The 13,546-nt window shown below is 24.8% G+C and overlaps 1 protein-coding gene across 1 annotated transcript; it reads left to right on the top strand.

Moving 5' to 3' along the window:
• Positions 1-5,078: 5,078 nt before the first annotated feature.
• LOC126902155 (zinc finger protein 569-like) lies at positions 5,079-12,581 on the top strand. The gene is made up of 5 exons (XM_050679182.1): positions 5,079-5,975; positions 6,579-6,755; positions 9,946-10,215; positions 11,841-12,205; positions 12,468-12,581. The coding sequence occupies exons 1-4, from the start codon at positions 5,753-5,755 to the stop codon at positions 12,086-12,088; spliced, it is 918 nt and encodes a 305-aa protein (XP_050535139.1). The 5' UTR covers positions 5,079-5,752; the 3' UTR covers positions 12,089-12,205; positions 12,468-12,581.
• Positions 12,582-13,546: the final 965 nt, after the last annotated feature.

Here is a 13,546-nt window from a genome sequence, read left to right as displayed (position 1 = left end):
AATATTTAATGAAAATGTGTAATTTAACTAGTTACGGGCTGATAAAACTATCTCTTACCAGGACTTGACATAATTTTAAGCCTCCTGTATATATTTTGTATATACTTATCACATATTAGTTCATAATGAAACTGTGATTGCCATTCATATTACTTAACGCTTATAAATTATAATCAATAATTAATATACATTATCGGTATTAAAACACATGTAAAATGAAGAAAGGGATATTTAAAAGTCACTATTAAAATGTAATTGCCTTAACTGGCATTAAAATAAAAGTAACTGATTGTGTATTTAAAAATATACATTATGACATAATTTATTTAAATATCTTATCGAAACCGATAAAAATATGAATTTCGGTGACAAAAATCTGTATTAGAAAATATTGATTTCTATTTTGGTACCGAATACCGGTTTTAGTTTTGATTTTGATTTTTTTTCGGTTTATATTGGTGTACAAAAAATTGTTTAAATACTGATTTCATGTCCTATCTCCTACTCGAGTTATTTGTCGCCGCTCAATATCATTTTATTTAATCTTATATAATTAAATATTAGAACATAATTGTCTTTTTACAGAATACATGTATCGATTAGACAACATCAGTAGGTACGCTTGTCCAAATTTTGGTTGCACAAGCAGCTACAAACATCGCCCTGATTTAACTAGACATTTAAAAGTCTACTGCGGGAAAGTGCCAAAGTTTCAATGTCCATATTGTTACAAAAAGTGCAAAAGACGGGATAATTTAAGGAGTCATGTAGTGTTGGTACATAAAGTCATGATAGATAAATGAGATATGCATTGTTTTGAAAATCATACATATAATCAATGAGATTTATTGAGTTTAGATAATTTTAATATTTTAATAGATGAGTTTAAAACTAATTAAATTTTACTCAACTTTTATTTTAGCCACAAATTTCTATTACCTTTGTTTAACTAATTTTAAAATATAAATTTTATATTTATGTATTATTTTATTTTATGCATTATTTTATTTAATGCTTTGATTATTTTGTTAAATATAAATCATAGGTTTAACAATATAAAAATAAATAAATCATTGGAATATGGTTTATTTTTTATGAATTGTTTTATATCACCACATATTTATTACTTGAATTTATCCATAAAAGTTTATTTTTTGCAATTTTATTATAATACAAGTAAAAATAAATAAATAATTTTATGTGTAATTAGTAGTATTATTAGTTATCAAAAATGTTAAAAATGCACTTAATACAATAAATATTGTAAAATTATTTACTATATTAAATTATTTAACACATAATTTCGATGTTAACATTATGGTCATAGAATTTTTTGAAAATTTTCATAAGTTAATTTTGGTATTATTTTTTTTTTAGTAAAATAACACTACATGCTATTATAACACATTACTTAAAATGTGTATAATACTTCCAGTTATCAATCTTAATACAAATAAAAAATAATGACTTATTTGTTAATTTTTAACTTTTTATAAACCACATATAATAACTTGTAGTAAAAGCTGTATTTTAGTCTATGAAAATAATTTTCATAATTATTAGATAATGATTATCTAAAATAATATCCAGCTTAACGATTATCAACAATGAAGTTAAAAGCACAATCACCTAATCACATTATACTTATTTTGCATAATATATATATGTCCTAATATATTATATTAGGAGTAAACTATTAAAAGATCACTTTTGTTACCGTTATAAAAGTTGCACGTTGAATTACTATGTTTAGTTCCAAAAACGTTCTATTAATAATATTTAATTATTTTTCAGGTCAAAACTACAAGCCATATTATTGTCCTAATCGTTGCGGTAGAGCCTACAAGAGGAAAGATAGTGTCTCTAGACATTTAAAATACGAGTGTGGCGTGGAACCAAAATTTCATTGTACTTACTGTCATAAACAATTTTCTCAGAAAATTCATCTGAAGTCTCATTTATTAGGCATACATAAAATGTTTTCATAAAATTTACAATAAAAATTTTTTTTTAATTTTTAATACATTATTAAGGTTTTTACTTTTCTGAAAAAAGTTACTTATTTATGGCAATAAGATATTAAGTTATGTATTGTATAATTTTACATTAGATGAAATAAAATTAATGATAATTTAAAAAAAAAACTTAAATTAATATTCTCATGGTAGTGAGTTTATGATAAGATTGAAACGCAGACTTTTTTTAAATAATACATTTGATATTTAAATTGGTATTTGTTGATTAATTTTTAATTTATCCAATTGCGTGTTAAATAAAAAATTGTTTTAATTTATTAAAAGAGTAATTATGTGTGTAATTACTATATTTCTGTTTTTTCAGCAAACAATAAACCTTTTTTGTGCCCGAACAAATAATGTGGTATATTATTTATTTTTTTATTATTACAAAATTGGATGAGTTTAATGCTCTTAATAAAACTATTTTAACTGTCATTTTTTCCTGTGCAATTTCATCTTCAAGTTAAAGATTATAACATTTTACTGTTAAATTATTAATAAAAGTGTACTAATTATGTTACAGAATATTTATTTCAAGACATTACCTGTTACAGAATAAACGTACATGAAATTATTATTAATATAAATTTGAATTTTGATATTAATAATAGTATAAAGATATAAAACTAATAAATTTAGTTAATAACTGCAATTCTAATTTTACCTGTAAAATACGTTTCTTGTGAAAGTAGAGAGACTTTGAAGTTTAGTTAAGGAAAAAGGGATACACTATCTCTTATTCTTTTCAGTATAGAATTGGAAAAAGTAGTAAAAGATATGCACGAAAAGGCCTTAAATGGTAAGGGGACATTGTTAGCATATGCTGACGACATTGTCACTCAAAATTAAGTAGAAGAAAGTACAAAGAAATTGTACCTTAAAAAATCACGCTAAGTTAGGAAACGGGTTCCTATTGTTCTCATTGTTTGTAAAAATTAGTTTGTTTCCTTACTTAATGAATACTACTCTGTTTATAAAAAATGTAAAATTAGTGTAAAAATGTTAAATTTATAAGTATAAATTTGACTAAATTGATGACTAGTGAAAATTATTTTGCCAATTTAGTCATTAAATTATTAAAAGACGATCATTTATTAAATAATTGTTAGATTAATAAATGAATACTTTTTTTTTATCATTTTTATCGAAATAAGTTGTAATTATTATTTTTGATTTTGGTTTCTGAGAATATTAGTCCCAAGTTGTATACCATAAAACTTGTTAATAAATAAAAATTATTATTTTTTCCATTAACTCCTAATCTATTTTAAATATTGTTTTATTGCTATCGCAAACTTAGTTTAATAAAATTTAGTTAATTGTTTATTTTTCAATCTTGACAAGAATAGTTACACAGATCATATTTATACCATGGAATGATACATGATGTCCAGTAGTTATTGGCACCTTTTAAATAATTGTATTTTAGTAACAAATTAATATTTTTGTTGTAGTAGTTCCAGTACGTGTGTTAAAAAATTATTTATGTCGTGATTTTATAATTTTTTTTGAAATCATTTATATTCATTAATTACTAAATTTATTACTTTATAGAAGGTGAACGATGGATTTGTCCTAACTTCTGTGGTCGAAGCTATAAGCACAAAGGACACCTGAGCTTTCATGTTGCTCGCGAGTGTGGTGTAGGCCCACAGTACAATTGTGATAAGTGTTTGAAGTTTTTTAAGCGGATTAGTCATCTGAACAGTCATTTGTTGTCATGTGGCAATACTACACCACAATTTCAATGCGACATTTGTGAAAAGAGATTCACGCGTAAAGACAATATGAAAACCCACAAATATTCTGTGCATAAAGTAGCTAAATCTTCAATCTAGAGTTATTGAATTAAATTTCTGTTAAATTAAGTGAAATTCCCTAGAAATAATAATTTTCTTTTTATTTGTTTATTAGAATTTCTAGTCACAGTTGAACTTCAATTATTTATTTAATATATACCAAAATAGTACTAATTGGAGTTTAATGGCTATATTTATAGTTGATTTGTAATAATAAATTTTGCTTAAAAATAGCAAAATTTTTTCAATTTAATCAACTAGAAATATGACCCTTACAGTCACTGGACACTAGTTAGTAGTCTAATAATTTATATTATATAATAATTGTTTGTTTAAGGTAAATAAAATGTATAAATGTTGATAAAAAATAAATAAACATTGCATAAATTTGTATTAATAAGTTATAATTATTATTTAAGTGTCAGTACCTTTGAAAAAAAAACAACAAAATACACATCTTGTACAATATCTATTTAAAATAATATTACATTTAAATAATTTACTGATGTTTCGCTAAAGATTATGGAACATGCAAATTTAGGTTTATTCATACATATTTTACATTATTTTTAATTTGGCACAAGTTTTATGTAAACAGAGCAGCTATTTAACATGATTACTCAATCAGGAATTAACAACAGGCGCAATACAGCACCAGTACTGACAGTTCTGACGTAGTAGCGGCAACTGGTATTGTACCAATATTGGTATATGTCTGGTATGATCACGTTTCGCTGTACTGTCAGATCAGTACCAGAGGTTTTGTTTAACTAGTATTATGTCAGTAGTTTGCCAGCAATGGCAGCCAATACTGAATCAGTACTTAAACAAGACGCTAGCCGTGCTACACTAGTACGGGGCTAGCCAGTGCTTAGTTACCAGCACTGGTGCAATACTTCGCCCGTTGTCAATACTGATACTTTTAAAAATGTTTGCTTGGGCAATAATAACTAAATAATTTCAATGCACAGTTCGTTAAAAAAAAAAACTAAACTTATTTATAACTATTTTTAGGTGAAGTTAAATGTATTCAACTTTCACAGTCCAAAGAAAAATTTGAAAGAGATGGTCGTAAAAAAAAAGAAATTTGCGCCATTTGCTCAAAGACATTCACTCGAGCATATAACCTGAGTAGACATTTACTCACACATTTGCCGCCAAATGATCCTCTTAAACAATTTGAATGTGATCAATGCAAAAAAATGTTTTCTAAAAAACAAAATTTAAAAACTCACAAAGCCCTTTTACACGGAATTTTGGAATAGTTTTGTTGCATTTTATTGTATATGATTTTATTTAATTTTTATCAATACCTAAAAATGGAAATATTTTGTATTATTCATTTGGAAAAAAAGTTATAGTAAAGTAGTTATTTTCTTCGGATATATCTACTTCATACTGATTAATTCATTGTAACGCCAAACAGAGTTTTTATCCGAAAAATAATTGTACTTATTATGTAATGATTGAAAAGATTTTCAATTCATTATACTTTTTGTAATAAAATTTGTGATTGTATAAAAAAAGTATTGATCCAATCGTATATGGTATTTTTTTCCCTATAATATAAAATTACATCTTCCTGTGTAATAATAAATTACTAGAAGTGGCATTCTTCTTAGACTATTGAAAACAAAACGTGAACTATTTTGATCCTAAAAAGTTTAATAAGCCGCAATGGCCTTTAACATTCGTAAAAGAGATTAAAAAGAAAATTGTAGTAATAATTTTTTAATACTGTTTTTCAGTAATATCAAACTAACATTATTTCTATTTGTTGAAAAATTGACTATTTAAGTTAATCAGAACTAATTTAAATGCCTTTTAATTAGTTAGCTTCCTGCCATCAAACTGTACAATTTTTAATCTATCTATTTTTCTATCTTTTTAACAGAGAAACCTATTTTCTGTACGAATGGTTGTGGAAGAAGTTATATGCGCCGGACTAGTATGCTTAACCACATAAGATATGAATGCGGCGTATATCCCAAATACTCGTGCAATGTCTGTGGCAAATTGTTTGCTCTAAATGCTAGTTTGAGAAGACATCAGCTATCATGTCTGAACGTCCCTCCAGAATTCAAATGTGAACTGTGTGCAAAAATGTTTCGACATAGAGACAAACTAAAATATCACAAAGCACTTCGTCATAATATACTCTAATACTATTTTATATATTAACAGTCACTTAAGTTTCACGAAAAAACAAAAATTTTAAATTCTAATTATTGTTAAAATAATTAGGTATTGTTAAAATCAAATTTTTCATCATATATTTCACATGGGATAATGTGATACGTTATATTTATAATTTGCATTTTAATAGTTAATAAAAAACGAATAATAATTTTGTTGTTATGAAAAAGTATTATGTAATAAATTTTTTTTGAATTTCTTCTTTAGTTAATTTTTTCCAACATCAGTTCAATACACATTTTGATAAGATACCTACGTTTAAAATAAGTTCTTCATTTTGAAACCTTAATTTAGGCTTTAATAACATACATCGATGTATGTTTAATCGTGTTAATATTTCTTGAAGTATAAATACTATTTATACAATTTGCATACTGATTTGAATATTGAGGAAATACCGTATGAACGATTTAATTAACTCTAGCACAATATAACTTATTTTAAAATTACGTTTTTATTTCTTCATTATTTATATTTTTTATTATGACAGGAAAAAGCAGCTTTTAAAATATTAATTGTGTATTAAGGATAAATTTTCTAACTCTACGTTATCATTTTCTTTTAGAAGATCTTTCGTTTCCTTGTTTAAAACAATGTGGTCGTATTTATAAGAGTCGAAAAGCAATGCTTAATCATATAAGAGACGAGTGCGGAATTATACCTAAATATGCATGTGGAATTTGCCATAAACTTTTTAGTTTGCGAGGAAATATGAAGAAACATATGATCAAGTGTGGTCAACGTAAAACCAGAATTCACGTTTAATTATTGAGAAAGTGGCTCTATGTCTTTAAAAAAATAATAAAATCTAAAAGTGATATGTTGTTATATTTTGTGTATAAAATTATGTGATAATTTTTTTTTGTTAATTAATTAGGTTATTTGTCAATTCTGTAGATATATGATTTTTTTTTTTAATTATAAAATGATAAAATATGTAAAATGAAAAAATTATTTATTTTGTCAGTGGTCCCAATTACAATTTTTGATAAAATTTATTTCACTTCTATTGTAGTGTTAGAATTTGTGTCTAATAATAATAATATATTTTAGTATTTATTTCGTCCGGTATACTTTCAATATTAACTATTAATAATATAAATATTAACATAAAAAAATTATCTCTCTGTTTTTGTCTTAGTAATGCTATTTTTTACTGATATTTTACGCGCTCTTTATATAGACTAAAATAATATGCAGAATAAATTTGATTTAAATATCAAATATTCACATTACTATTAAACTCGAACAGTCAACAAATAATCATTAATAATACGTAATTATGTGTACGTTAAGTTACGCTAGAAATCAAAAACATCTAACCAGTTTTAAACTATTGTGTCCATCCAATACTCTTAATTAGGAATTAAAAATATTCTATTACTCAATATGTTGCGAATCAAATTTCTAAATACTCCATCTACAAATTTAAATGTTAGATTGTGCTAAGAAAATAGTTAAAATGTGATAAAAATGTTTACTACTTTTAATGAGTTTCGTTTTATTTTATTATTCTATAAAATAAATCAAGTTAACTTTTTTAAATTACTTATTATTATTCAGGTACGGATTAAGCCCTATATAGGCCCCGGAGCGGTACCCTGAGACGGATAATATTGTTATCATAAAAAATGTGATCAGCAAAAAAAACCAGAAAATCTTTGTCATCATTCATGACTAGACTAGTACAATTCAAGATGGGCTCCTTAAGCTCGTGAGCCCTGCGGGGTATGTCCACCCTTGCCTCTCTTTAATCCGGAGCTGGTATTATTTGTTATATTTTTCATTGAGTATATAGAAAATAATAGTTAATTTCCAATAATTATTATTATTAAACAAGTTTTTGTTTGAATAGGACACACCTAAAAGTTGTATCAGGTTTCTAATCTCTATATTTATTATTTTTTTTAATCGATTCCCGTGTTTTACTTTTATTTATAATTTGTTAAAAAGGGACGGCTGTAATGTGTAAATAAATGTGGTCGAACTTACAAGAATAGAAAACGTATGCTTAAACATCTGTTCGGTCGTGACGAAACAGTTTGGTGGGTGAGCGCCGGTTTTTTATTCTCTTCAACAAGAGCGCGACCTGTCACAACTGGTTTACTTGTTGGGGTAGTGTGTGGCGGTGGTCGCGAAGGTGTCATTCGCGTATCGGCATGCCTAGAGTGGTTTTGTGTATCACGGACTCAAGTGCGTTATTTTGTTGGTTTTGTTTTCTTTGACGGTTTTATGTGTTCAATTCACTCTGTTGATTGCATCGGGCTCAACTGCTTTACTTGACACATTCACCATCTTCATTTGGGTACAGAAAGCAAGGTCAGACTATACATTTTCTGTTTGTCTAAATATTAATTGCTAAGAATTTATATTGTTGTATCTTAGTATATTAGTTTAAATATAAATACGAACAATAGATTTAAGATAAACCATTGTTGTTACTGTATTAGAGAATACATATTAAATTCGGTAAATAAATTACAGTCCATTAAAAACGTTATTTTTTAATTTTATTTAAAGGAACCTTTAGAGACGTGATTTCATTCGGCGATTGGTCGTCCGAGTATTTCGCGTCGCACAACATCTAAGATATGAATGTGGTGTATTTCCTAAATATTCGTGCAATACGTGTGAAAAGTTATTCGCTCAAAGTGCAAGTTTGAAAAGACATCAGTTGTCATGTCTCCGCAATTCCATTGTGATTTGTGCCCAAAAAAATTTCGTCAAAAGGTCAAATTAATAAACCATAAGGCAAACATTCATAAAGTCATTTAATACATTGTAAAATAATAATTGAATATTAAACTTTTTTTTTTTTTTTTTTTTTTTTTAATAGTATTTAATTTGTCACAAAAAACTTGTCGTTTGTTAAAAATAAATGATATCTACTTTATTTTGAAGAAATATTCTAAAAAAACTTTATCAGGGTAAATAGTAAAATTAAATACGATAAAAAAATGGTTTTAACTTTTTTTCAGTACAATTAAGTTATATTACATTTATTTTATTTTAATTTTGTTAATTGTAAATGTACTTTTTTTCTCAGTTTAAATTTTGTACATTTTATATAAACTGTTAAATAATAACTTTGTAAATAATTACTTATACAATAAATTATATGAACATTTATATTAATGTAGATATAGTAATATATTTTTTTTTCCTAATATTATAAAATGGAAATTATGTTAATGGTTATAGTGGTAAATATTATAACAGTATTGTATTTTTATCTAAAGAAAAAAAATTATATTAATTTTAATTATTATATTATTTAATTATAACAGAAGAAATACCATTATTGGACAGCAAAGTATTCCCTAAGAGTTTATATCCTTAGTATAAAGTAAATTCGATTTATTATTAGTACATCTTAGGTGAAACAACAATAAAAATTGTCCGTGCTTTTGGTGGATTTAATTCTAAAACTGAAGGGCTATGCCCCTCTATATACCCCAGTGCATTACATGCTGTTATTATGGTAATGTAAAGTTTAAAATCAATATGGAAACGATGTACAAGAAATATATAAATCGTTGAATATGCATTAATTGAATAAATTTCATATATAAATAAGATATTATTATTATTTAAAAAATTTAAATACGAATAAATTTTCAAAAATATTTATAGTCAAATTATGCATTTATCCTTGCATAGTTATGGTTACTACTTCTATGGTTAATAAACGATTGAAATGCTCACCAGTAAACAATTGGTAAGCTATGAAGATACTGTCTACAATACAAATGTCAACGTTTATTAATCGCTTAGTCATTTTGACATTGCGCATTGGGTACACCAATTACTTTTTTTATTATATTCATGAATAATTTTAAATTTAAGAATTAGTTGTGTTAAAATGTATGAATTAAATATTGTCTATTATTGATGCTATTAAATATTATATTTTAATAATTTTAATTTTACAGATATTAAACATTATGATTGTCCTAATTTGTGTGGTCGAAGTTATAAGGCTCAACAAACTCTGAAAAGGCATATAAGAGATGAATGTTTTATAATACCGAAATACTCTTGTAGTATTTGTAATAAACTATTTAGTCAAAAAGGTACTATGGTGAGACACATGCTTTCTTGCTCTAATACACCACCAGGATTTCATTGCAACGTGTGCACTGCTTGTTTTCGTCGGAAAGATAGACTTATACGACACAAGACATACGTCCACAGTATACAATAAATTGATATAATTTATTTAAATTCGAGAACAAAATCAAGTTGAATAATTTGTTAACTACTAAAGTTTTTTTCAAGTGAAATTAATTTTTTAAGTTAAATATTGAATTTTAACAATTATTATGATGTATGTAATTATACATGTTTTACGTTATATTTACCAATAAAAACTTTAATTAATGTACAAGAATGTGTATAATATTTTTTGTGTTTAATTTGAAAATAAACCAACTAATTCAGGTGTTTTGATACCTTACTATTTGGACTAGTTCATTGTTAAAAAGTTCAGTGGAAAAAAATGTTAAACTATGTATAAAATGTGTAAAAAATTAGTTCCAAATTGTATAAAATTATAAATTAACCAAGGTAAATAAAAAATAAAAATGTCCAAAGTACACACTAAATTATAGTCTAGAGAAGACATTACAAATATTTAGCATACTAATGTGTATGTGATTTTTATTGAATACTATTGTTATTTCTAAAAATTAACCATAGCTTTATTAAATTATTTAAAGTTTATTTTAGGTGTGCTAGTTCTAATTCTTACGTTTTTTATAATTATGAATTTTCCGTTTATTTTATACTTTTAATTTATATTCATCACTTATTTTACCTAAGCATATTTTAAGCTCAAAAATCTATTATATTAATTATTAAATTTTTGTATCTCAAATACTATTTGGAAATTTGTTTATTAAAAAAAAACATTACGAGATTGCAAATGATCGTAGGTGACTTGAGTAAATAATATAAATTAATATTTTTCAATTTGATGTATGTTTATTTATAGAAAATCGATGGGAATGCCCAAACATACCACCAAGTTTAAAATGTGAATTATGTAATAAAATGTTTTTACGCAAAGATAAGCTGAAATATCACTAAAAAAAAATACACAATAAATTTTCTAAAGAAGATTATTTTAAAATACCTGTTATTCACTTGTATTCTTATTTGACACTTCATCTCTGTAGATCTATTTTGAATTAAAAAATAAAATTCATTAGTATATATATAAAAAAAAATACTATATAATCATAATTTTATAAATTTTAACGTGTAAGGTGGCTACACTGATTAACAATATATTATAATTGTTAATAGGCTGATGTTGTTATATATACAAAAAGTAGTAGTTTGAACGTTTTAAGAATTCATGTGTTCTTTTTTGTAATAAACTGTTATAAATAACTAACTGCTGGTTTCATTATTTAGATCGGTCCTTAGATCGATCTAACTAGTCTTACAAATGTTAAATTCGTTGAGTAAATTTATTTTTCTTTCTATTTTTACAGATATTTGTACATTTTTAAAAATATATTATTTAAAAGATAATTATTATAGTTAAGTGAATTAAAATTACTTTTTAATTTTATGGGTCCATTAGAGATTTCATTTAATATTAAGAGATTTCTAATTAATATGAACACAAATAATATTATTTATTGTTTTAAAAATTAATCAACTGATTCTAAACTTAATTTTGTGTAAATCAATATTTGTCTAATTAATTATTATACGTTTAAATTGTACATCAATGATTGGTAGAAATTGTGTGAATTCTTTTTGTATGTTGGTTTAATTTAGTTTTAGATATTTTACTGTATTAATTTATAAATGAATTTATTATTTCCAGAACTTTTGAATGTCTTGATAAATAAGTGGATGTGCTCAAACCAATGCGGAAAAATGTATAGACATAAAGGGGGGTTGAATCGACATTTAAAAATGGAATATGGGGTAGTTCCCATGTTTTTATGTGAGCTTTGTTTAAAACCATTTAAGTGCAAATGTCATTTTGAAAGTCATTTGTCAGTTTGTGCTAATGTTGATCCTCAGTATAGTTGTGACTTATGTAAAAAGTTATTTTGATGGAAAATTTAAACATAAGGTTTTGATTCGTGGAATAATTGACCGAAGAAAATAAATATTTTTTACAACGTTGTTGACCTTATGATTTTGAGCTCACATTAGTACATAACATTTTATGTAATACAATTTTGAAATCTTTTTATTAAATAAAAGCTTTTAAAAATTTGTTATCCATTATTAAATTTTCTTTTTTTTTAATAAAAATTAGAAAACGAATAAATTTACTTTTTGCTTTCTGCTAATTATCTATAATTTTATTATGACACCGTGTTGTTATCATTAATTTCTATTTTAATTCCCATTGAACATATAGGAAATACTAATTCAACTTAATAATATATAAATAAAAAGTTTTACTTAATCTATCTTAACTTTTTAGGAGCTTTTAAATGCATTAACGGAAGATGGATTTGTCCCAATAAATGTGGACGTAGTTATAAAGAGAAGTTTTCACTGAATCGTCATTGGTTGAAAGAATGTGGCGTAGAACCTCAATATAAGTGCCATATATGTTTTAAAACATACAAACGAAATGAATCGCTTAGGGGTCACATGGTGTTAGTACACAAAACCATTCAATCCATTACCAAAATTAGCAACTTTAAGCCTTATTATTAAAGACTAAAAATATTCATGTGAGATATGTTATTCACGACAAAAAATAATTGTAAATCCTTACAAAATTTAGATAAAAGCACTTTAAGTTTAATATACAGACGCGGTTCACTTTGCGTTAAGAATTATATTATATAATCAAAGCTAACAAACAAATGAACAAAAATTAATAAACAGAATAATAAAAACTTAAAATTCATATTAAAAAAGTTTATTATTATTTTTTTGAACATATATTTGTACTATAAAATCAAAAGTATTTATTTTAAATTATTATAAATAATTTGTATTCTTTGTTTCAAAAATAAATAACCTCTATGTTTTATTTTTGTCACATTGATGATTTATACCTAATATTATATTAAAATTTATTAGAAGAGTGAAATTGGATTATGTAGTCCTTTGTTAGATACAATATTAATAGCTAGAAAATTATTTTCTTCATTGAAATAATAAACTACTCGTTTGGAATAAATTGATGTGCTTACACCTATCGTAGCCAGTACCCTAAATTTATTAATTTATCCAATACTTAAAATTATTAAAATTTACTTACAGTTAATGAGAAATTTCAATGTTTAAATCAATGTGGACAAAGTTACAAACACAAATGCAGTATGTTAAATCACATAAAAAAAGAATGTGGCATTTTACCTAAGTATTCTTGTAATATTTGCCATAAATTACTTAGTTCTCGAGGAAATTAAAAAAACCATATGGAATTTTGTGCAAATTTACCTCCAAAATTTAAATGTCATCTTTGTTTCAAGACGTTCCAAGAAAAAAGCAAACTCAAATATCATAGGGCATGTGTTCACCATATTCTCATATGATCATTATTTT

This window comes from Daktulosphaira vitifoliae, unplaced genomic scaffold (assembly GCF_025091365.1).
Source record: "Daktulosphaira vitifoliae isolate Bord-2020 unplaced genomic scaffold, ASM2509136v1 Scaffold_3, whole genome shotgun sequence".
NCBI lineage: Eukaryota > Metazoa > Arthropoda > Insecta > Hemiptera > Phylloxeridae > Daktulosphaira > Daktulosphaira vitifoliae.
Note: the sequence above shows the minus strand (reverse complement) of the source record. Positions and strands in the feature narration are given on the sequence as shown.

What these genes read in the sequence shown, in the direction of transcription:
- LOC126902155 (XM_050679182.1), top strand. Translation starts at nt 5,753, where the DNA reads ATGCGCCGGACTAGTATGCTTAACCACATAAGATATGAATGCGGCGTA. An exon ending in AGCACTTCGTCATAATATAC is followed by an intron (nt 5,976 to 6,578) that starts TCTAATACTATT and finishes ATTTTCTTTTAG; the next exon opens with AAGATCTTTCGTTTCCTTGT. An exon ending in ATACGTCCACAGTATACAAT is followed by an intron (nt 10,216 to 11,840) that starts AAATTGATATAA and finishes TATAAATGAATT; the next exon opens with TATTATTTCCAGAACTTTTG.